General features: G+C 47.2%; 2 protein-coding genes and 1 pseudogene across 2 annotated transcripts in view; 2 read left to right on the top strand and 1 right to left on the bottom strand.

The window, feature by feature from the left end:
• Window positions 1–2,897, bottom strand: part of LOC133128033 (ras-related protein Rab-11B-like) — a 5,700-nt gene extending 2,803 nt beyond the window's left edge. The window contains exons 1-2 of the mRNA XM_061241251.1: window positions 2,681–2,897; window positions 761–956 (exon numbers count right to left, since the gene is read on the bottom strand). Of these exons, the coding sequence (XP_061097235.1) occupies window positions 761–956; window positions 2,681–2,720 (236 nt within the window). The 5' untranslated portion in view covers window positions 2,721–2,897. The remainder of the gene's footprint in view (window positions 1–760; window positions 957–2,680) is intronic.
• A 569-nt stretch (window positions 2,898–3,466) lies between these two features.
• On the top strand, window positions 3,467–5,880 carry tpgs1 (tubulin polyglutamylase complex subunit 1). The gene is made up of 2 exons (XM_061243555.1): window positions 3,467–4,725; window positions 5,113–5,880. The coding sequence occupies exons 1-2, from the start codon at window positions 4,322–4,324 to the stop codon at window positions 5,657–5,659; spliced, it is 951 nt and encodes a 316-aa protein (XP_061099539.1). The 5' UTR covers window positions 3,467–4,321; the 3' UTR covers window positions 5,660–5,880.
• Window positions 5,881–8,513: 2,633 nt separating this feature from the next.
• LOC133128977 (histone-lysine N-methyltransferase, H3 lysine-79 specific-like) overlaps window positions 8,514–25,000 on the top strand; it is a 28,427-nt pseudogene continuing 11,940 nt past the window's right edge.

Here is a 25,000-nt window from a genome sequence, read left to right on the forward strand (position 1 = left end):
TCATGCAGAGGTGCTGGTCTCCCTCTCTCACTCACGCAGAGGTGCTGGTCTCTCTCTCACTCACGCAGAGGTGCTGGTCTCTCTCACTCACACAGAGGTGCTGGTCTCTCACTCATGCAGAGGTACTGGTCTCTCTCTCTCACACTGAAGTGCTGGTCTCTCTCACTCATGCAGAGGTGCTGGTCTCTCTCTCACTCATGCAGAGGTGCTGATCTCTCTCTCACTCACGCAGAGGTGCTGGTCTCTCTCTCTCACTCACGTGAAGGTGATGGTCTCTCTCTCTCACACATGCAGAGGTGCTGGTCTCTCTCACACTGAAGTGCTGGTCTCTCACTCACGCAGAAGTTCTGGTCTCTCTCTCACTCATGCAGAGGTGCTGGCCTCTCTCACTCATGCAGAGGTGCGGGTCTCTCTCTCTCACTCATGCAGAGGTGCTGGTCTCTCTCTCTCACACATGCAGAGGTGCTGGTCTCTCTCTCTCACACATGCAGAGGTGCTGGTCTCTCTCTCTCACACATGCAGAGGTGCTGGTCTCTCTCTCACTCATGCAGAGGTGCTGGTCTCTCTCTCTCACACATGCAGAGGTGCTGGTCTCTCTCTCACACATGCAGAGGTGCTGGTCTCTCTCTCTCACACATGCAGAGGTGCTGGTCTCTCTCTCTCACACATGCAGAGGTGCTGGTCTCTCTCTCACTCATGCAGAGGTGCTGGTCTCTCTCTCTCACACATGCAGAGGTGCTGGTCTCTCTCTCTCACTCACGCGGAGGTGATGGCTCTGTAGCGCTCCTGGCCGGCCGTGTCCCAGATCTGGGCCTTTATGGTCTTCCCCTCCACCTGGATGCTCCGCGTGGCGAACTCCACGCCGATGGTGCTCTTGCTCTCCAGGTTGAACTCGTTCCGGGTGAAACGCGAGAGCAGATTGCTCTTCCCCACGCCAGAGTCTCCAATCAACACCACTGCCATCAAATCACACACACAGCAAAATCCACGCGTACACAAACAAATTAGGGCTGTGTTTTGCTGTAAATAGGTTGCCACTTTTGAGAGAAGCAATCAAGAAAGCAATTTAACAATACAGTACCTCAGATTAGTACTGTGACGGCTGGTTTAGGGCAGTGGTTGCCAAATGTATTTCAATATTATTTTCCTAATTCCTTTTACTTTTTCACCTCAGCCCTTCAAAAGTATACTGAACAGAATATGAACTAACAATGGCTTATAATATAAACAGTGAACACATTTTCAACAAACCAACGGCGCATTCAGAAATGTCGTTGAATCACGCATTTTTAAGGTCCTGCACACACAGGCGACTTTGAAATTTGCCAACATCTCTGCACCTGACATCCAGGACAGCCAGGGGAAGACTGTCTTGCAGAATTTAGGGCAGTGGCACAGTGTGGGTCGCAGGTGCAGCTTACAGTCTGAGCTTTAAAAGCCAATCCGCCAAAGCCAACGTCTTGTGATTGTTTTGTAAGTTAAGAGGAAACTAAGTTGAACTTTGCCCAGAGGGAAACAACGTTGAACTTTGCTGCAGGAAGCCGATCGCCTGTTCAACTTGGAAATTTGAATGAGCAGTTGTAGGCCTCTTTCCTGTCCTGGAAAACTCAATTTTTCAGCAAAAAAAAAAGTAGACTGATGGTTCTTGTTCCTCACCAACGTCAACAGAGTTATTGACGTTATAGAAGTTAATGACACAAACAGTAAGGAGACTGATTCATGTAACTAACGCTGTTTACGCAGCTTGGACACAAGTCATGTGAGATCACAACCGGACAACACACATCACGTCGAACGAATTAGCTGATAGGTGTATTACTCATGGGACAACGTGTTTATTGTTGTTTTGTGAAACCAGAGTGTCACAGCAAAGTAAACGGAGAACGCCGCTATATTACAAACTCGCAGGTGTTCAGGTTATCAAACGCACATCAGCTACCCGTCTACTGCGGTAACATCACAAGTTTACCCATCAGATAGGATAACCAATAGAATGCGTATCTAAGCTATTGTATTGTTGGCTGTCGCGTTCAATAGGTGTCATACAAATCGATTCAACAAACATTTTATCCTCATAATTACAAAGGACATTTTAAATATGTGAAATAATAGTTTCTGAATTAGCATTTTGCCAAACCTGGATATAGAACATCTCAGTAATGTCAACATGCAATATAGCATATATGGCGTTTATATAGGCTACCTAATTGATTTTCTTCTTATATCGTAAGTGAATTACTGGAACCCAAAGAGCAAGCTAGAAAAGGTTACCCATGTTAACAACTACAAATATTCGGCCTATCCTATTCATCCGTCTTGCTTCATTCCTTCGTATAATAAATTATTAGAAGAAGGAGGCAAGGCAGATTAATATTATTCATAATATTATGCAGATGTTTCAGTGCCGGACAGTGACATCTTACCAAAAGCTAGAAAGCTGAAACGTCAGGCACTAGAACGCTAGCCAGCTTTATGGATTCCTAAACCGAATGCGACAAACAGAATGATGGGTTTTAACCTTCATATTTTACTTGTAGCTAGAGAGGACTCGTATATAGACTGCTCTTACAGTTCTTTTGAAAAACTACCGCTTGAGATTATATGACAGCAGTGAAAACAAACGAACCGATTATTCGGGTTACAATAACGGGTTATGGGGGGGGGGGGGGAGATAATTTACCTTTGAACAAGAAATCGTAGTCATCATCTCTGTTCCCCATTTTAGGAAGAAAGAAAGCGCTCCAACCTCAATCCGCGGTTTGAGAGCCTGATCTGGGCGTGTTTCTGTATCTATCGCGATTCGCTGCAATGTTTTTGCCCAGTGTGTGAAACAATGCGCTATGGTCCGCTACTGTGACAGCCCCAGACGCAGGAAGAAGTAACGCTATCTTCCCGAGTCCGACTCTGCCTGCAGAGGGGGAGGAGTCGCTATGCTGTGTACACACCGCAAAACAAACACAAGATGGCGCTCTTGTTTTTCCGTTAGTTTTTTCACATTGCACAACAGTAGTAAACTAACAGAAATCTATTTTTTACAAGGTGGAAACCCACACAGAGACACAAAATATTAGCAAATCTATGTGTTTGGGTCGAAAGTGAAAGCACTTTTACTTTCTGAACATTGAAGGTTGGCGCTTTGGCATATGAAAGTAGGCTATTTTTTATAGCTAAATTTAAAAAAAGAAAAGAAAATGACAGATACTAGCTGGCTAGTTGGGTAATTTTCCTCCGTTACAAAAGTTCACTATAGCTTGGGAAGGTGCCTGATCACAGGTTTTCTCCTCACAGAAATTGTAGATAATTTCTGCTTCGACACTAGAAAACAATTACAAGAAAGCTTTTCGAAAGCAACTTTTATTGTGAAATGCCCCACTCTGGTGATTACCGGAAGTCACTTTCTAGCTTCATACGTATGATCTGGCTGAAGATCAGGCAGAATGCAGAAACTCAACTGGGGTGAGCGTTAATAGCAGGAATTAGCATTGAGGTTACTGTAGCTTTGTCATAAAGCTGATGACACTGTGGGCTTCAATCATTTCGCCTTCCCCTTGACAATGGATCCGGACAGTCAGGAAAGTCTAGAATTAGCTTCAATTGCTTCAGAATCCTTACATTTCTGCATGTGTATTGGCTGTGCAGTTTAAGTTTATCATCCTGCTCTGATAATACTGGCAATTGTGTGGTGGATCTCTTGGAGTAAACCAAACTGTCTCTAACTGTCTCTGTGCTATATCACATCTCTCAAATTGGATTATAAGAACCACCGTTTTAAGAAACGTTTGTGTCAAATGACTAGCTACCTCTAAAGTTTCCTCTAGCTCAGGGTCCACCAGCCTGTGTGGTATCGAACAAATAATCTACAATGGTAACCGCAAATTTTACAGTTTGTGGTCTAGGGCTAGTGGTTCTGAAACTCGGTCCTGGGGTGCCAATGTGTATGCTGGTTTAAGTTGCACGGCACTGCTCTTTCCTATTTAATGTTAATAAACAACTGGTGACAATTGCACAGAATATGACCTGCTTTGTGTGCGAATGGGAATCTGTTTTTTAAACCGTGTCAATGTATGTCTAGCTGGACGTTCAAGGGCGTCATGCTATTCTTATTTTATCAAAGAGAACTTTAGTTGAACATTTATCATTGTTTTTACGTCAGCCAACAAGCGTGTTTTGAATCCGGGGCAAAAAACAGCGTCCGTGGTAACCGGTGGCAACCAGATTGAAAACTGGTTGTCATCACATCGTCCGTTTATTAGAATCGATCTCTTTCGCAGCATAGAGACAAGTGTCCCAAACTCGGAATTATAATTTAGTCAAATCTGTTATGGCGAAAGCAGAACAGGCAAAATGCGAACAATTTCCAAGCGCATCATCTGTCAATAAAGACGACTCGCTTCCTTTGTTAAGCAAAACAACTATGGCGGAGAAAAGGAGGTCCGGTGGGTCGGGCATCCTGCCCGACTCCAAACCAGCGAAAACTGACACCGAGAAAGAGTTTCTGTCACAAGCCGGAGTGGGAGTGCTACTTCGAGGAGCTCTCCTGAAATTGGTGGAGGCCAGGTCAGAAGATCCGATTGGTTTTCTGGCCGACCACTTTAGTAATTTAGCTTCTGAGCCCGACAACGGTGCGGCTGGGTGCGGCGATGCGGAGCAACAGAACACCGCAGATGAGCAGCAACAACTGGCTAGGGCTATGTGGCACCTCCGGTTAGCACATCACTCCCAGAGGTAAATTAGCCGAATGTAATGTTAACACAGATAACCAGACCCCCGTAGTTTATAACTTGTTTATAACATGCTTAGTTAACGTTAACAGAGAGATGGCTAGCTAAGTGACTTAAGGGCGGACACTATCTTTGTTATTAGCCAACATATTACCAGCTGGTTTAAGCATTAGCTAGTGACGTTAGTATCATCATATTAACGTGTGTTGGCTGACCACTATTTCCACCTATTGTTGGCTCCATCTATTTTATACCGTCTGAATACAGAAGGCATAGGCTAACTGCTATTGGCAAAACAAATACTCAGAAATGTGTGGTCGTATTGCTCTTTCTGGCACTGGACTGGTCTGTCTCGTGATCAGCTTATAATTTGGTTTTCTTCCTTTCCCAGATCTGCCTTCAACAACAACGTGCGCATAGCCTACGATCTTCTTGTGCAGAGCGGGCAGCGTCGACGACTGGGAGGCGGGGTGCGAGGCAGGCTCTACACACAAATGCTGCGTTTACTCTGCGGCGAAGGGGACGTGCCGGAATCAACGGCCGTCCCCCTCCTGCGCCGAATCCAATGTCACGACCACGAGGCTGTGCCCTTCGAACTCTTCCGACAGGGCGTGCTGACTTGCGCGGTGTTTTCGGACTACGTGAGAAAATCCCGGTCCCTATATGTGGAAATCTGCCCCTGCGCCGATATGGCGGCCGAGAGGACACTGTGCCAAGCCGTTTTGGAGACCCTGCGGGAAGCACTTGACACCTCCGACTGCGCTGACTCGGTCCGGTACCTGGAGGCCAGCGCTAAGATAGCACCGTGCAAGCTCGCCGAGGCCATGGCGCTGGCTCACAACCCCGGTCAGACCCAAACGGGCCCTTCCATGGAACCGCAGGAGTTCGAGGACGCGGCGTCCGCCCTTTTCATTGAGCGAGTGCGCCCTGTGTCATAATCATCTTTCAATAACAACACTGAAGCGTTGTGACATTACAACCATAACCTCCAGGCAGAATGGAGTACAGAATAATCTTAAGTACGTTGTACCTCAACAAAATAGAATCAAAACTAGACTGTGCTACACTGTATGTATAATAATTGTTTTTTATTTAAATGTTTCAGGACTAGCCATGGTATAAAAAAATAAAAATAAAAATTATATAAGCTTTTCCCAAACTGGTTGCAGTTTTTTTTTTACCTCTTTACCTGAATAAGAACATGCTTCCGTACTCAATGCTTATGGACATTGTCAATCAGTAATTCAATGAAATCAGGCAACTTTACAAATGATGTGACTTCTACTTCTTTCTTATCCATAATTTATTCTCATAGAAACGTTTGAGCATTTTTGCGAGAATACATGGCATTTCTTCAGTTCAATACCAATCTAAACAACCACACTTTGTGTGGACTCTTATACTCCAGCACTATGCAAGCACTATGCAAATTAAATGAATTGAACATTGATCCAGGGGGGATTGCCTCCTGCTAAGTCTAATCAACTGTAAGTTGCTTTGGAGAAAAGCGTCAGCCAAATAACAAGCACACCTTTTGTCAACCACACTTAAAAGGTTATTGAGGGACTTCTACCAGGTTGCGCTGTTTCGGACTCGTTCAGACACGAAAAACAACATATTGCTATAAAGTGCATTTATTTTCTGAAGCACAACACGGCCACGGCAACATGTCCATACCTCAACGCGGTCAAAATACATTTGCTTCCCCAGTCGCAACACCTCCATCCACTTCCCGTGTACTTGCCTTAAGTGCACCTGTACCCCTCATACGCCACCTAGTGATCAGAAGTGTAACTGCACCCAACAAATAACAAGCATTCATCCATCCATTCACTGCAGAGGGCACACGTTTCAGCTGTGCATTTCCCTGGCCTTCAGCCTTGGAGTCCTCCTCGCTGGGTTCATGGTTTTGGGCGTCGGTTAACCATGTCGCAGAAATAAAGGTACGAAAAGTGCCTAAAAATGGTAAATGGTAAATGGCTGGCAAAGTGCTGTACAACTGATGCTTCTCATTCACCCATTCATACACAGACTCACACACCAACGGCGATTGGCAGCCATGCAAGGCACCAACCAGCTCGTCAGGAACATTTGGAGGTTAGGCGTCTTGCTCGGGGACACAGCCCGGGTGGGGGATAGAACTGGCAACCCTCCGACTGCCAGACGACTGCTCTTACCACCTGAGCCAATGTCGCCCCATAAAAAGGTACAAATGCTTGTCACTGGGGCGGTACCCTATAGGTACATAAAACTGTTCCCCTAGCCAGCAATATATAATTGATTTGTACCTTTCTTTGCTTGTTAATTACCGAGTATTTACTGGGTAAGTTCACAGCGACTTGTGTAATTATTGGGTAACTACTTTTGATTTCAGTGGTAAGTGCTGTGAAACAGTCGGTAAGTACAACATGTAAGCACACCATATGTAAGTACGTTTTGCGTCCCATTTCATAATACTTGCCTCGGAAATCAAAATATTTACCTAATACATACCTGGTATTTACACTCCTCCTCTCTGGGTTTCTGGTTTTGGCGTTGGTGACCCATATCTGCACTGCTCTGGGGAAAAAGGGTTGGGTTGGGTTGGTTGGATTGGAACAGGCCCTGATGAGGGCGTGGAGAAGCAGAAGGTGGCACGGTTGGCTGGCGAGGTGCATGCGGGCGGACAGGGAGATGGTGGAGACTCTTCCGCTGTTGATATTATCAGACCGGGCTTGTCCTCTTACTCTTACTCTCTCTGTGGAGATAAAACAGTATTACAGAACCTAAACCAGGACACACACACACACACACACACACAGACAAAAACATTTGCCTACAAGCAAAATACTGAACATTGGAGGCTGCACTCAAAAAAAAAGTTATATAATGTAATATATGTAATATATTATGTAATATAATGTAGCATAAAATGTTGTATTTTCTTTTATATGCTGACATCGATTTACATGTCCTTTTTGTGTTAGCTATACACATAGTGACCACTTTATTAGGTGTTTATTAGGCTTTTTTTTTTTAGACTTAAAAAAAATGGTATTCTGTTGCTGCAGTCCATCCACTTCAAGACTCAACACGTTGCGTTCTCTTCTGCTTACCACTGTTATAATGGGTTGTTATTTTCCTGTCAGCCTTCCTGTCAGCTTGAACCAGTCTGGCCATTCTCCTTTGACCTCCCTAACAAATCGCTTTCATCCGCAGAACTACTGCTTACTTGATTTTTTTTTTCTTTCTGCACCATTCTCTGTAAACTCTAGAGACTTCTGTGTGAAAATCTCAGGAGATCCGCCGTTTCTGAGATACTCAAACCACCCTGTCTGGCACCAACAAGCATTCCATGGTCAAAGTCACTCAGGTTACAACAACTGAACCTATTTGCCATGTCTGCATGCGTTTATGCATTGAGATGCTACCACATGAATGGCCGATAAGATATGTGCATAAATGAGTAGGTGCACAGTGTGCCTTAAAAAGTGTATTGTGTAGCTCCGTAAAGCGACACCACTGGCTTTGTGCCAACCCTAACACCACACATTAATGGCATAATGTGGAAAACCTAAATGGGCATGTTTACTTGGTGCGTAACTTAAGTGTGAACAATGGCATTCTGCCGAATATATGTCGGAAACACAGTCACATATAGACAGATATTACCAGGAGTATGGCCAACTAGGGTTAATTTTGTCGAAACGGCTAGCAGCAGAAGCAAGTGAGCTTTTTCTTTTCTTTTTTTTTTGCTTCTGCCTCCGCGTGGAGGCAAGAGAGAGTTCCGCCCACCTCCGCTGCAAGGTTCAGTCCATCCCAATGACCGTTATTTACGTCGGTAAATTTGATTCAAATTTGGTAGCAAAAATCACTGCTCTTCGGCACTGTCATCGTAGGGCGGTCCCAGTCAACGATGAAATGCACGGCTTTCATTGCCACAGTCCACATATTTGAGAGCAAAAGGGTACATTTTCCCTCCCCATTCTTTGCATGGTTGTTGCCAGTTCAGCTCTGTTTTCGAGCCGGTCCAAGATGGATGCGGAGTCGAAGGGCAGCAGTAAAGCTCGGAATAAGAAGCCTAGTGTTAGACTAGCTTAAACGGAATCCGAGCACAGAATTGGAGGAAAACGAATTTAACAATATTTTGCATCGTTATTCTGCATTTTATTGCGACACAGTTCCTTGCTTTTAATATATATTTCTGCAACAATGATCAAATTGAACCTTGCATGAATCGGGAGGCTAATGTTAATAGCTACACAGCTAGCACTGCACACCAAGAGCGACGGTAAGTCGCGCAGCGGGAGAATGGGAGAGCGGCTGGAACTCAAGCTGAAATCGCCAGTTGGAGCAGAACCCGCGAGCTACCCATGGCCGTTACCAGTATACGTGAGTAAAGATGGACTAAATGCATACAAATGGCATGCGTTTTCATATACAGTGACGATATTTGTTTAAAATAAATACTGGACTTGGCTAGTTCGCTTGCTGTCAAAAATTTCAGCTTGCTAAGTGGCTGGGTGGATGGCTACATTAGCTAGCTCACATGCAACGTTAAAAGCTCGCTATGTAATGTTTATGGTTATTATTAGATAGGCTAGCAGCTAGTTAATGCACACCTTGGTAGCTCGTTAGTCTTGATTATGTAGCTGGCTTGCAATAATTTGTGATCAACAGTCAACAGTTGCAAGCAATGATAATACACCCGTGCTTTGACCGATTTTGCTGCCATCAACCAACCACCTCGTTATGAGTAGCGTTAGCTATCTAATCTTTGTAAGGCATCAAATGTTATCCAAGCGCGGCGTAGTGCATAACTTAACTTACACGAAGGGGAAGTTGGTTCACGTTAAGTGATCTTGCTAATATTAGCGGTCACAAGCCGTTACGTAGCTGGATTCCTAGATATGTGTCTAGTATGGCAGCACTATTCATACGGCAGATAGCTTGCCAAATTAGATTATGAACACTTATCCAGCCTGACACATGTGTCTAACTTATAGATAATGGCTAGCTACCCAAAGCGCTAACCATACTTTTTGGTTCGCGATGCTGCTGTGGAACTGTCAAGTTTTTAATTCAACGTAAATGAGCTAATGTTAGCTAACTATCTAATGCAACGAGTAGTGTCTTATGATTGTGGATTAATTCATACCAGGTTAGCCCCGCTACGGCTATTTATGTCGAGTCTCATTGTATGCAGCTATGCTCGCAAAATTGACTTACAGTAGCTAACCTAGCTGGCTAACTGCAGCTAGTTATCATTTTGAAAGGAAATGTATTCGCGCCCATTTTGAGATTCCTGCATTACTGTACCAAGCAAACCGCGGTAACCTTTGCGAGATGCTGGGATAGATTTTTTTCATAATCACTTTGCATAATATAGCCAACCTTCTTTGGACCCTAGTGCGCTGGCCTGTTGCATGAAGAACTAGCCTAAGCGCATATCTGGCTAGCGTTACCTAGGCTACATCACGGATTGTGGAAACCTCAGAAGAGTATTTGGGCTACGAATTAAGCCAATGTAACTTGGCTCGTTGGCTCACACCGTTACTTATGTTAAACATGTTTTATACTAGACAACCAGCGAGTGATATAGCTAGCTAGTTAGCTGGTTGTTACGGCTGTATATTTGCAAATTTTACGGCTCTATATTTGTTTTACGCATAAAGACCGTGCCTTACCGATCCTGCCCAGGTTATTTATTGTATTTTGAACTGGAAGTCACACGAGGACGAATCCAGGGCGGAAGTACCCCTCTGCAATCATGTGTAGATCTTCATGTATAATAAAATATTTCAATAGAATATGAGTATGTTAGCTACGCACACTCGGAGAAATTATGTTGGCTACATAAATAATTGGATAAGTGTAGAGTGTCAGTGTGTTTATTTATTTTAGTTATTTATAGCTGAGAACTAACGGACAGATTGGTACCAGACCATAATAAATATATATTTTTTCGAATTCGGAAATATAAATCTATGTTTATTTGACTGAGGTTCTCAAAGGCGTATGCCCCACATCCCTGTTTACAACGCTTTTAACAGTTTTGAGAATGAGAGACAGATTTTTCCTCCTCAGGTTTACAGTGCCCTAAAAAAGTGTTTGCACCCTCCAGAAACTGCAGAATAACTATAGTTTCAGAAAAGAATATTGGATACTGCTTTAGAAGTCCAAGTGCTGTTGTCACGAGAGCGAAAGGCGGTCTGTCTGTCTGTCTGTGGTGAAAACATGTCTAGACATGGTTGTTTGTAAATGTGCAGGTTGCGTGCACAGTAAAAGCGTACCCTGTAGCTATGTTTTTTTCATGCGTGACATGTTGCGGAGAGACAGCGCGTCGTAGCTAGGGCTTAGCGAGCGTGTACAGTGAAGCCAGCTTCAGAAACGGATATGTCTGCGGTTCACCTTTTAACAACCATGAGTGTATTTCACTTTTTCTTCCGCTCTTGTTTTCTGAGAAATGTATCTTTTTTTAGGGGGTGGGGGAGGGGAACGGGAGGTCAAAGAAAACAGGAAGCCCACAGCCGGTGGTTGTAATACAGGTGATCTCAGAGTTACCTGTACAGGTTCTGTGAGTCCCACCAGGTTGGCGTTCTGATGTGTGAAAAGTTTTCAGGGATTTCGCAGCGCCGCACACCTGTCCAACACACCTATCCAACACAGTACACCTGTCCAACACACCTGTTCAAAGCAGCACGCCTGTCCAACACACCTGTCCAAAGCAGCACACCTGTCCAACACACCTGTCCGACACACCTGTCCAACACACTTGTCCGACACACCTGTCCAGCACACCTGTCCGACACACCTGTAAGACACTTGTCCAACACAGCACACCTGTCACACTGCACACCTGTCTTTGTGACTCCACCTCCCCTGGCTGAGGTCTTCTCAAAAGGGCCAATCAGCACGTGATAACTTGCTGTGGTCTGCTCAGTTCAGCTCCCATCCCCAACCAAAGTTCTCGCATGAGAGCAAAGGATTCTGGGAATAAATCTACCCCTCATCAAACTGAGTGTGACTGCAGTGAGCTGCCTGACAGTGGAGGTGCATTTTAGTTTTTTCAAGGATGAAATCTTTCAAATGTAAAAAAATTATATATTTCCTAGCAAAAAAAAGGTACTAATTATTTATATATTGCTGGCTAGGGGTACAAGTTTCTGTACCTATTGGGTACCGCCCCAGTGACAAGCATTTGTACCTTTTTAAGCAGTTTTACCTTTATTTCTGAGAGTGCGAGGAGCTTTGCCCCGTCTCCGTTTTCTTCAGACTGTTAGCAAGTTCTTAGAACGTTTCAGCGCGATTGATTTGTGGAAAAGCCGCAAGTGCAAACTCCGCCACGTTTGCACATTCGGTGAGGGGGGAAAAAACAACAACGAAAAAAAAAAACAAACAAAAACGAGTTTGAATGTGTTTTTTACGCATCATGAATCAACTCGCGGCTTCACCCTCTGTTTCCGCCCCCTGCGGTCGCTCGGGGCGGGGGGGGGGGGTTTCGGTTGGGTTCGAGAGAGGGAGAGAGAGACGGGTGAGACAGGGCCTCTGTAGGTGGGGGTTATTTTTAGCCCTGGGGGCGGTGAGAGCGCTCACCCCCACGTTCACGTGCTGCGAGGAGGCCGGCAAAGTGCCCGCCCTCCCCCCCCCTTCCCCCTTCACACTGCTGCTCCTCCTCATGACCTGGAGCTCTTCACAATCACTTATTAGGCTATCTTCACCGTCTTCTTCTTCTTCTTCTTCTTCTTCTTCTTCTTCTTCTTCTTCTTCTTCTTCTTCTTCTTCTTCTTCTTCTTCTTCTTCTTCTTCTTCTTCTTCTTCTTCTTCTTCTTCTAGTGTCTTTTCCTTGCGTGCACAGGCCGGTGCAGTAGAACTGAGCTGCGTTAGCCTCATCATGGAACTGAACAGCGGGGCGGCCTGTAGCGTAGCGGTCAAGGTAAATGACTGGGACACGCTCGGTCGGTGGTTCTGATCCCGGTGTAGCCACAATAAGATCCGCACAGCCGCTGGGCCCTTGAGCAAGGCCCTTAACCCTGCACTGCTCCAGGGGAGGATTGTCTCCTGCTTAGTCTCTGGATAAGAGCGTCTGCCAAATGCCAATAATGTAATGCAATGTAATGTAACAGGGGATGTTTATTTCCTAAATCCTGACTCGTGTAGCTGAATCCCTAATGCGATGCCCTTGATCTCCTCAAACAAGCCCGTGGCAGAAAGCTTGTTTCCCGGGTGGAAAGTTTGCCACGTGACCCAGAACCGAGGTGCCGCTCTATCCTCTGTAGTCATGGTTACGGCAGTGTTCCCGCCTTGGCGCCAGATTTGAGGGTGGTAGAGCAGGCGGGGCTCCGTCTAACGGCACTGTGTCTGTGAGTAGCTTTGGATTTAAAGCTTCTGCCAAATGACCAAAATGTGAGTGTATGTGTGTGTGTGTGTGTGTGTGTGTGTGTTGCGGGAGACTGCAAACTGGGTCAGTGTGTCAGGCTGCAGCTGGCCTGAAACTCTGGAGATGGTCAGTCACCACGGTAACGCTCAGTGTTCCGGACGGGGGTGGGGGCTAAGGTGTGGGGAGAGTAAAGACAGTAATCTCAGTTCTTTGTGTATGTATGTATGTATTTTTTTATTTTTTTATTTATTTTACAGGGACAGCGCACAGTAATTGTAAATGCATCTCTCTCCCTCTCCCTCTCTCACTCCCTCCCTCTCTCTCTCCCTCCTTCTCTTTCTCTCTCACTCACTCTCTCTCCTCTCTCTCTCAGGATAAACACCATGATGCTGCTCAAGAGATTATTGAGACAATACGGTAAGACCCCCCCCCCCCCCCCCCCAGGTTTAGTGCAATGTTAAAGTTGAATTCAGCCTGTGCTGATCTGAATTTACTTCTGTGTGTGTGTGTGTGTGTGTGTGTGTGTGTGTGTGTGTGTGACAGATGGGTTTGTGAGGAGATCCCGGACCTGAAGCTGGCCATGGAAAACTACGTCCTGATCGACTACGACACAAAATGGTGAGCACTGGCGGGGGACTGGAAGGGGCCGGATGGTTTAAATGACTGAGATCGTTTGTGAAAGTATAATACTGTGTAGCTGTCAAAGGCAGCCTATTTCATTTGATAACTACCGGTTTGGTTCGCCGAAGGTTTGTCTAGAAGCATAAAATAATATAATGTATCTGCTTGAGGGTGACTGTGTTTGTGAGGCTGGCTGGGTGGTGGTGATGCTGGCGCCTTTGCCCTACCTGCAGTTTTGAGAGCATGCAGAGGCTGTGTGACAAGTACAACCGGGCCATCGACAGCATCCACCAGCTGGTGAGAACAACAAACCACATTTTTCTTGAGTTTTATGGAGGATGAAATATAAATAACTCTCTGGCTTGGTGCGATGACGGCTTCTCTCCAAATCCTTTCGTTTGCAAAACTAAGTGTAGCGTTTCCAGCGATGGCACTCGTCTTGCAAACTAAACCGGGGAGAAGCAGGAGTTTTGCATTAGTTATTCAGCGTGTCTTTCAGTAGGTTGTTTTCTTCAGCTCCACATACAAGGTGGTTTTACAGAGCAAGGTTTTTACCAGTTTACCAGATATATAATCTGACCTAACAAGACCAGATGTGCCAGTGCGCTACAGCAAACATAGACAACAACTCGACAACTAGAGACAAAACAATTCCAGGAAAGACTTCCAGAGTTGACTAATTCAAGGAAAAAAAGTTGGAACACACTTAAAGACAAAAGGCAGAGAACAGACCTCAGGCATGAATCCACTGAACAGGGAACTGACGTTTCAACGTCCCCTGATGTCTTTCTCTGAGTGCTTGGACGCATTTAGGCCACGGGTGTCTTGTCAGGTCTGTTCTCTGCCTTTCGTCTTTCAGAGTGCTCCAATTTTTTTTTATTTTTTTTTTGTGTTGAATTAGTTCACTCTGTGGGAGTCTCTTGGAATCTTTTTGTCAAAGAACCCCCACCGAATAGTTAGCCCCTGTGGCGGCCATATTGCCCGGAGTCCCGTTCGGGCGACATTCCGTGGCTTCCCATTGGTGCTGTGCCCGGCCTTCACAGACCCCTCCCTCCCCCTCCCTCTTACCCACGATGCCGTGCACTGCAGTGGAAGGGCACCACCCAGCCCATGAAGCTGAACAAGCGGCCCTCCACCGGCCTGCTCCGGCACGTCCTGCAGCAGGTGTACAACCACTCCGTCACCGACCCCGACCGCCTGAACAACTACGAGCCCTTCAGCCCCGAGGTGTACGGGGAGACGTCCTTCGACCTGGTGTCCCAGATCATCCGCGAGATGGAGATGGTGGAGGACGACACGTTCGTGGACCTGGGCAGCGGTCAGTCCCCCCCCGTGTCTCCCTCTGTTTTACTGTATTTTATTTTACAGTTCACTACTGTAACTCTGTCTACTTCAGTCTTAGCCAGTGCAGAATACTGCTGCAAGGCTTTTACGTGGTACAAAAACACATCACACATATTATCACTTCCCTCCGCTGGCTCCCGGTCCCGTATTGTGGAAAATGACATTTCCCTTGTTATGTGGATTGCGAAGGAGTTGGAAGGAGTTTTCACAACACTCACAAAAAAACAATGAAACGAGGACGGAAAAAGAACATTGCGCCACACAATCCGTTTCATAAGATTTCAGCAGCCGCAGTTGCCGCGCACAGACGGTAAATGCTCATGGTTGTGTGTCCGATTTGCCTTGAGCCAGCAATTCAGTCGAGCAGCAAAGCAATGGCGTGGTCCGGTTCAGATTCCGGACCCTGTGACTGCGTTGCAACCAGGAGCTGTAGCCAGATGTGCTAGTTCTCTTAAGTCTTTTATGTGTGCACCGAGTGGTTATGATGCATCCTCTGTTCAACCCAAAGGTGTTGGACAGGTCGTGCTCCAGGTTTCTGCGGCAACCAACTGCAAACACTACTTTGGGGTGGAGAAGGCGGAGACACCGGCCAGCTACGCTGAGGTAACGACACGTCGCCTCTGTCAAACATCGCTCTCCCGCTCCACTGGGGGGGGGGGTGTGTGTGTGAGGGGGAGGGGCTATAGGCTCTCCCGCTCCACTGTTTATTGTTCTTCATTTGGATTGTTTGTCTTTGTTTACAAATAGAGTGGAGCGGTGCATTGTGGGATTGCTGGTTCTTTGGCATTTTTTTTTGGAAGGGCTGTTGATAGTTCCCGTGTTCACAAGGGTGTGGTTTTACCGTTCTTTATTTTGAGTTTGTTTATTTTTATTTTATGTTTTTGTTAGTGGAGGTTCTGTTTCAGCATTTCTGGATTGTGTTGGGCAGGGTTACCGAAAAGTTGTTGTGGAAGGACAGGCTGTGTTCTGAGCGGCCTGTGTGTCTGTACGTATGTCTGTCTGTCTGAGCTGTCTGTACGTGTGTCTGTCTGAGCTGTCTGTCTGTGTGTCTGTCTGAGCTGTCTGTCTGTGTGTCTGTCTGAGCGGCCTGTGTGTCTGTCCCCTGCAGGCGATGGATGGAGAGTTTAAGAGGTGGATGAAGTGGTATGGGAAGAAGCACGGGGAGTATACGGTAGGGGGGGGTCTGGGGGGTAGGGGGGGGAGTGGGGGGGGGGGGGGGGGCACCGGTGCAGACTGAAAGCAGTAAACTGAACATAAACAACATAAAAACACCTGACCTCAACTGCTTTTGTATGTGTGTTTGTGTGTATACGTGTGTGTGTGTATGGTTGTGTGTATGTTTTGTTTTTGAAGCTGGAGCGCGGCGACTTCCTGTCCGAGGAATGGAAAGACAGGATAGCGAACGCCAGGTAGACCGCTGCAGTGCATTGTGGGAACGCGCTGATGCTGTTCGCACATGCAGCCCCGCCCCCCACACAGAGAGGAGGGGTGCAGAGTCTGTCCCATTGTCCCGTTCAGACGCACACAGAATTTACTTGGGAGCGTCTCTCTGTGAACATCACATTCGCCTCAAAGCCAGGGAGGGGCTTGCAGCAGAATAGGGTAGCAGCATCCCAGCTAATACAAAATTAATACAAAGCATCCCAGCTAATACAAAATTCAAAAGTTCTCAGAGTGTAACTGGAATGTTTTGTCGAGTGCTATAACGCAGCCACTGCATGATGCCAACATAATTATTTAGCTGACGCTTTTATCCAAAGCGACTTACAGTTGATTAGATTAAGCATGGGACAATCCGCCCCTGGAGCAATGTGGGGGTTAAGGGCCCAACGGCTGCCCTGATCTTATCTTGGCGACACAGGGGCTTGAATCACCAACCTTCCCTTCCAGGTCCCAGTCATGTAACTTAGCCACTGGGCTACAGGCTCCCCCTTGCAAAAACGTTTTGTGTTAGCTGGGATGTATCAGAGAATGCCTGAAAGAACATAGCCACTGATTCTCTCTCAGTTTTATATTTTGGTGTGTTGTGTATGATGTCCATGTGCGTTGTGCCATTACCCTCTGTGTTGTTTTGCAGTGTGATATTTGTGAATAACTTTGCCTTTGGTCCCGAGGTGGATCACCAGCTGAAGGAGCGTTTTGCTAACATGAAAGAAGGTGAGTGTGTGTGTGTCTGTGTGTGTGTGTGTGTGTGTGTCTGACTGAGTGAGAGACTGAGTGAGAGACTCTGTCACTGTGAGATATTGTGACTGAGATATTGTCACTGTGAGATATTGTGACTGAGATATTGTCACTGTGAGATATTGTGACTGAGATGTTGTCACTGTGAGATATTGTGACTGAGATATTGTCACTGTGAGATATTGTGACTGAGATGTTGTCACTGTGAGATATTGTCACTGTGCTGGGTCCAGAGGCACGAGGTGAAGGCTTTAACGGAGCCCTGCTGAAGTGTTGCTAGGCTACGAACTTGATTTTGTTTTTTTGCCGTCAGCTGCACCCTGAGGGCAGACAGCTCTGTTTTATTTCATGTCACTACCGAGGCGAACTCCGCTCTTTCCTCTAAACTCAGAGTTGCTCCAACGGACCTGTTCGCCTTTCCCCAAACCCCCTGGACTGAGTTGAAAAACATTATTTGTTATTGTGTATATATATATTTTTTTAAAGTGAGTGAAACAAAGAGGGGAAAAAAACCAGGTGAGCCTTGAACTCTGGTCTCCAGTATGAGAGACAACCACACTAACCACACTAACCACAACACCAAGTCTGCCGGGAGCCAGAGCTGCCTTTTCGTGCAGCCGTGGGATTACCCTCTTCACACGACCGTCTATTCTCAGGGTGCTGTTGAGGGCAAAAACAAAACTAACTGGGTTACGAGTTTACGACATCTGTGATTAAATAATCAACCGAACGTAAACGCAGCAGTTTCGTTATTGCAAAGTTTGGAGTGGCGCATCGTGAGATAATGTCTTAACTAACTGTTGTGTGTTAATTAATGAATTGTGTGTTCATTCATAACTCGGGTGCTGACTCTTGTCTCCTTGTGTTGGGTTCCCTTTCAGGTGGCAAAATCGTGTCCTCAAAACCTTTTGCACCTTTAAACTTTCGAATAAACAGTCGAAACCTGAGTGGTGAGTGACTGCACGCACGGTTTGACTGTTTCAAATCTCCGTCCACGTGGTTTGCTGGTCCGGGGTCCGGAGCCCTGTTCCTGAGAGGTTGTGTCAGTTTTTGGAAATGTTGCCCAATTATGTCTCTTCCCATGACCTCCATACACCAGGGATCAAATCAGGCCCTGCAGTCCGAATCTGGCCCTGGGCGGCCTGTAGCGTAGTGGTTAAGGTAAATGACTGGGACCCGCAAGGTCGGGGGTTTGATCCCCGGTGTGGCCACAATAAGATCCACACAGCCGTTGGGCCCTTGAGCAAGGCCCTTAACCCTGCATTGCTCCAGGGGAGGATTGTCTCCTGCTTAGTCTAATCAACTGTAAGTCACTTTTGGATAAAAGCGTCAGCCAAATTACATGTAATGTCATGTATTTTCTCCCGGCTAATTAGCTGAGCCATTAGTGCTGCTGACGCTCCTGACTCGCAGGTAAAGGGAGGGTGGAAAACCAGCTTTTCTCGCTGTCCGGGGGGGCTGTGATTTTGGTGATTCCCTGGTGTCCATTTTCACACACAGATGTGATCACAGTGACACATTTCACCCTGGGACAGGAGCCGGCCTCCGCTGTCATTCCTGAGCGGAGCCGGAAATGCAGCTGCAGCGTAATTGTTCGGTGGCTAATTGGAATAATTTAGAGCAGGAGTTGGCATGAAATCCAGAAATGTTTCAGTTGCTGGGGGTGGCCGGTGACCTGGTGCTGATGTGTCTCTCCCTTCCTCTCCCTCTTCCTCTCCCTCTTCCTCTCCCCCCTCTCCTCAGACATCGGGACCATAATGAGGGTAGTGGAACTCACCCCTCTGCGTGGATCAGTGTCCTGGACTGGCAAACCAGTGTCTTACTACCTGCACACCATAGATCGCACCATAGTGAGTCTATCCTACTGCGTACCATAGAGTGCACCCAGTGATTATCCTACTGCGTACCATAGAGTGCACCCAGTGATTATCCTACTGCGTACCATAGAGTGCACCCAGTGATTATCCTACTGCGTACCATAGAGTGCACCCAGTGATTATCTTACTGCATACCATAGAGTGCACCCAGTGATTATCCTACTGCGTACCATAGAGTGCACCCAGTTATTATCCTGCTGCGTACCATAGAGTGCACCCAGTGATTATCCTACCGCGTACCATAGAGTGCACCATAGTGATTATCCTACTGCGTACCATAGAGTGCACCCAGTGATTATCCTACTGCGTACCATAGAGTGCACCCAGTGATTATCCTACTGCGTACCATAGAGTGCACCCAGTGATTATCCTACTGCGTACCATAGAGTGCACCCAGTGATTATCTTACTGCATACCATAGAGTGCACCCAGTGATTATCCTACTGCGTACCATAGAGTGCACCCAGTTATTATCCTGCTGCGTACCATAGAGTGCACCCAGTGATTATCCTACTGCGTACCATAGAGTGCACCCAGTGATTATCCTACTGCGTACCATAGAGTGCACCCAGTGATTATCCCACTGCGTACCATAGAGTGCACCCAGTGATTATCCTACTGCATACCATAGAGTGCACCCAGTGATTATCCTACTGCGTACCATAGAGTGCACCCAGTGATTATCCTACTGCGTACCATAGAGTGCACCAGAGTAAGTCTATCCTACTGCGTACCATAGTGTGCACCATAGTGAGTCTATCCTACTGCGTACCATAGAGTGCACCATAGTGAGTCTATCCTACTGCGTACCATAGAGTGTACCATAGTGAGTCTACTACTGAATATCAAAGACCAAACCAATGTGAGTCTATGACTACATACCATAGAGTGCACCATATTGACTCTATGACTGCATATCATACAGTGAGAATTAATTTAGAAATGTGTATATATTTTTATTTATACCCATTTGTGTTGTTCGGAGTGCATTGTGATCATTCTTCCAGGAAGTGCCTTGGATGTTTTCAGCTTTATGGACATAATGAGGTCATTCTTTTATCTGTAGCCCTGTGGTTGTGTGTGTGTGTGTGTGTGTGTGAGAGAGAGAGAGAGAGAGAGAAGGATTGGCATGATCTGGGCTAGGCAGCTAGCCGCTTTTACTTATATTAACACGCATCACTCTCTCTCCCTCTCTTCCACTTGCTCTCTCTGGTTCTCTGTCTATTTCAGCTTGAAAATTATTTCTCTTGCCTGAAGAATCCAAAACTCAGGGTAAGGGTGTGAATCTTTTTTGTATGTGTGTGTGTGTGTGTGTGTGGACCGCAGTGTTCTGTTTGCTTCCGTTTGTGGTCGTCGTTCCTCGTTGTGCGAGTTAAAGAAAAAGGCTGATTTGTGACGTCGGGATGAGTGAAATCGGATCGTTAGTTTCAGAGTTGAATTTGAGATGGAATCTGTGGAGTGACCGTGTCATGAGAACAGCCGCTCTCCTGGATCCTGCTCTCTGATGCTGTGGAATTCTGAAACATAAACACAAAACTCTACCCCTTTTTTATTACTGCTGTTCTCATTATTATTGTTATTATTATTAATATTATTATTTTTTTTAAATTTTCATTATTTTAGGAGGAACGCGAGGCAGCGAGGCGCCGGCAACAGAAGGAGAACAGAGACTCCACAGCGAAGGTACTTCCTGTTTCCTGTGTTGGCTGGCGAAAGCGGCCACCACAGCCCGGCTACTTCCTGTGTTAGCCACCTCTGCGTTTTTGGGCCATCCGGCCCTCTGTTGTGCATCTCGTTTCCCGCCATCTTTTACATTTACATTTACATTTTTGTCATTTGGCAGACGCTTTCAATCCAAAGCGAATTACAAGTGCATAGGTTCTACCACAAGTCAAAGCATCACATCCAGAACTATTTTTTTGGGGGGGGGGGGGGGGGGCAGGACAAGGATAGGGATATCAGAAAGGAGGGGCAGGGGAAATCAGGAGGGAGGACTAAGGTAGAGTTTGAAAAGGTGGGTTTTGAGTCTGCGTCAAAATAGGGGGAGGGATTCTGCTGTTCTGACAGTGGTAGGCAAGTAATTCCACCACTGAGGAACCAGAACGAGCAGATCTTTTCAGTAGGTCTGTTCGGAGCGTTGTCTTGTTGGGGTATGGAACCCCCCCGCCCCTACTGGTCCTGGGTTCAGTTCCACCTGGGTGATGCAACGGCAGCCATTTTGTGCCAGAATGCTCACCATACACCAGCTGAGGTGGAGGGGGAGAGAACAGTTTTTGCTGAATAAATCAGGGGATGTTTAGAGAGTTTAATCTCTCTCTCTCCCCCCCCTCTCTCTCCCTCATCTCCCCCCTCTCCTCCCTCGCTCTCTCCCCCCTCCCTCTCCACCTCTCTCTCTCCTTCTCTCCCTCCCTCCCTCCCTCTCTCTCTCTCCCTCCCTCTCTCTCTCCTTGCTCTCCTCTCCCCCCCTCTCTCCCCCCTCCCTCTCTCCCCCTCCTCTCCCCCCCCTCTCTCCTCCCCCCTCTCCTCTCCCCCTCCCTCTCCCCCCCCTCCCTCTCTCTCCCCTACTCTCTTCCTCCCTCACTCTCTCTCTCCCTCTCTCTCTCCCCCCTCTCTCTCTCCCACCTCCTCACTCTCCTCTCTCCCCCTCCCCCCTCCTCTCTCCCTCCCTCGCTCTCTCCCCCCCTCCCTCTCCACCTCTCTCTCCTTCTCTCTCCCTCCCTCCCTCTCTCCCCCCTCTCTCTCTCCCTCCCTCCCTCTCTCCCCCCTCCCTCCTCCCCCCCTCTCTCCCTCTCTCAGGTGCTGTGCAGGGAGGGCGGCCGCCTGGGCATCCTGGCTCTGAAGGACTCCCCGCGCCGCGCCGCTCGAGGCTCATGGGAAAGGCCTGTAAGCTGGGCGGGCCGGGAGGCGGGGCCGGCCCAGGAAGGCGTGGCCTCGGCCGCCATGGAGCGCAGAACAGGAAGAACCAGCGGGCGCTGGAGCTGCTGCACGCCCGCACGCTGGCCGCAGCGCCCCCTCATGGTGAGAGCACGTCAGCGCAGCCTGCAGCTTCACCGGGGCCTGGGGGGCCATGCTGGGGCTGGAACAGCTGCCCCGTTCCAGGGCCTTTCCCTCCCGCTGTAATCGGCCAAAGGCAGACGCTGCACTCGTATAAGCGAAAGAATAAGTCCGCCTGAAGTGTTGTTATGTTGAGACTTCCTTTACTGTGTTGCTACATGAGACACAAATATTGCCGATGAGGAAAGGCAGCTTTGTAATGACAGACATTTCAACATTTGCCTTTTTTTTTTACATTTACATTTTAGTCATTTGGCAGACGCTTTTAATCCAAAGTGCATAGGTTCTTCCACAAGTTAAAGCATCGCATCCATAACTAGTAAAATGCACATGAAGTGCTGTTCTAAACAAAAAATACAGTCACCATAAGTGGGAAGAAAATTCCACTTGTCGAGCGAACGGTAACTTAAAACACGCAAATACTTTCTTCTTGAGAGGAAAAAAAGATACATTCGTATGTCTTATTACGAGATTAATACGTCAAAGGCTAACATGCTAATGTGCTAACGCCCTCCTTCCAGACCCCTACAGGTCCCCACAGAGGTCCCATTACCAGCTGCCCCACAAACCCCAGCGCGGCTCCTACAACCAGTGGCTCCTGGCCCCCACTCCGCCTGGCCTGCAGCACCTCCTGGGTGAGTGTGAGCCCTGCCCCGGCTCTCAGGGGCCACACACACCACACTGCACGTTTCCACACGGACACATTACTGTGTGACACACTGCACGTTTCCACACGGACACATTACTGTGTGACACACTGCACGTTTCCCCACGGACACATTACTGTGTGACACACTGCACGTTTCCACACGGATACATCACTGTGTGACACACTGCACGTTTCCACACGGATACATCACTGTGTGACACACTGCACGTTTCCACACGGACACATTACTGTGTGACACACTGCACGTTTCCACACGGACACATTACTGTGTGACACACTGCACGTTTCCACACGGACACATTACTGTGTGACACACTGCACGTTTCCCCACGGACACATTACCGTGTGACACACAGCACGTTTCCACACGGACACATTACCGTGTGACACACTGCACGTTTCCACACGGACACATTACCGTGTGACACACAGCACGTTTCCACACGGACACATTACTGTGTGACACACTGCACGTTTCCACACGGATACATCACCGTGTGACACACTGCACGTTTCCCCACGGACACATTACCGTGTGACACACTGCACGTTTCCACACGGACACATCACTGTGTGACACACTGCACGTTTCCACACGGACACATTACTGTGTGACACACTGCACGTTTCCCCATGGACACATTACTGTGTGACACACTGGGTGTTTCCACTGTGAAAAAAAAAATGATAATAATGTGAACAATGGACAATAGCTGTGTGTGTGTGTGTGTGTGTGTGTGTCTCTTTACAGAGAGCATTAAGGCTCAGTATCTACACTTCATGTCCTACATGAAGACACCTCAGTACTGCTCCACTCTGCAGCAGGTGCTGCAACAAGAGAAGGTGCAGTCCACCCCCCTTCTCATCTGCTGCGTGTGTGTGTGTGTGTGTGTGTGTGTGTGCGGTTTTGTTTGTGTGTGTGTGTGTGTGTGTGCATGTTTGTGTGTCTGCGTTCGCTTGTGCACGAATGTGTGGGTGGTATGTGCGCTTCTGCATGTCTATGTCTATGTCTGTGTGTGTGTGTGTGTGTGTGTATGTGTGTGTGTGTGTGTGCTTCTGCTTGTCTATGTCTGTGTGTGTGTGTGTGTGTGCATGTGTGTGGGTGTCCGTGTGGTTAAGCAATGAGATCATATCTCACTTTTTTTCTGTGCACATTTGCTTTCTCTCCCCTCCATCTCTCTCTCCTCCCTCCCTCTCTCTCTTTCTCTCTCTCTCCTCCCTCGTTCCCTCTCTCTCTCTCCATCTCTTTATCTCTCTTCATCTCTCATTCATCATGGTAACCGTAGTAAAGCAGTTTTACCCCCCCCCCCCCCCCCTCATAGACTCAGTAGTGGATGACTAAATATTTTATGGACAGTGCCATGAGAGAGTATGTGCCTTCTGATTCTGATCTTTTAACAAAAATGTCACATTCGACAAAGGGAACCTGAGTAAACACAAAACACATTTCTAATCAAAAAACGTGTCGCACGTCCATGGCGCCTCTGTGAAAAAGTTGTTTAAATTTAACAACAGGTTTCACCACCTTTAGCAGCACACTCCCTATAACTTCATAGCAGTCTTTCACATCTCTGTGGAGGAATTTTAAACAGTAATTATTTTATTTAAAATGTATTTTGTGTTTACTCAGGTTGCCTTTTTCTGTCACAACATTTTGTCTAAAGATCTGAAACCGTTGGAAAATGGAAAATAATAGTGGCAATCAGGAAGGGGCAGATGTACATCAGATGTGTGTGTTGTTGTGAAGGCTGACTTCCCTCCTCTTCCTCATCTCCTCTCCTCCTCTTCCTCCCCCAGAGGAAGCACAGTGAGTTGCTCTGCAGGGTGAGGCAGCTGTACAGAGCCTGTCACTCACACAAGGAGAAGATCAAAGACCTGTTCCAGGGCAAACTGGAGGAGGTGAGGGCACACACACACACACACACTCACACACACACACATACACTTACCCCTCTCTCTCTCTCTCACACACACACAAACACACACACACACACACTCACCCCTCTCTGACACACTCACACACACACTCACCCCTCTCTCTTTCTCACACACACACATACACACACACACACACACACACTCATCTCTCTCTCTCTCTCACACACACACACACTCACCCCTCTCTCTCTCACACACACACACTCACCCCTCTCTCTCTCACTCAGCTGGGCGT

This window comes from Conger conger, chromosome 5 (assembly GCF_963514075.1).
Source record: "Conger conger chromosome 5, fConCon1.1, whole genome shotgun sequence".
NCBI lineage: Eukaryota > Metazoa > Chordata > Actinopteri > Anguilliformes > Congridae > Conger > Conger conger.

Bases quoted from the DNA above. Each gene is read 5' to 3' on its own strand.
- tpgs1 (XM_061243555.1), top strand. From the start codon at position 4,322: ATGGCGAAAGCAGAACAGGCAAAATGCGAACAATTTCCAAGCGCATCA. The intron at 4,726-5,112 runs GTAAATTAGCCG...TTCCTTTCCCAG, and splicing joins TTAGCACATCACTCCCAGAG to ATCTGCCTTCAACAACAACG.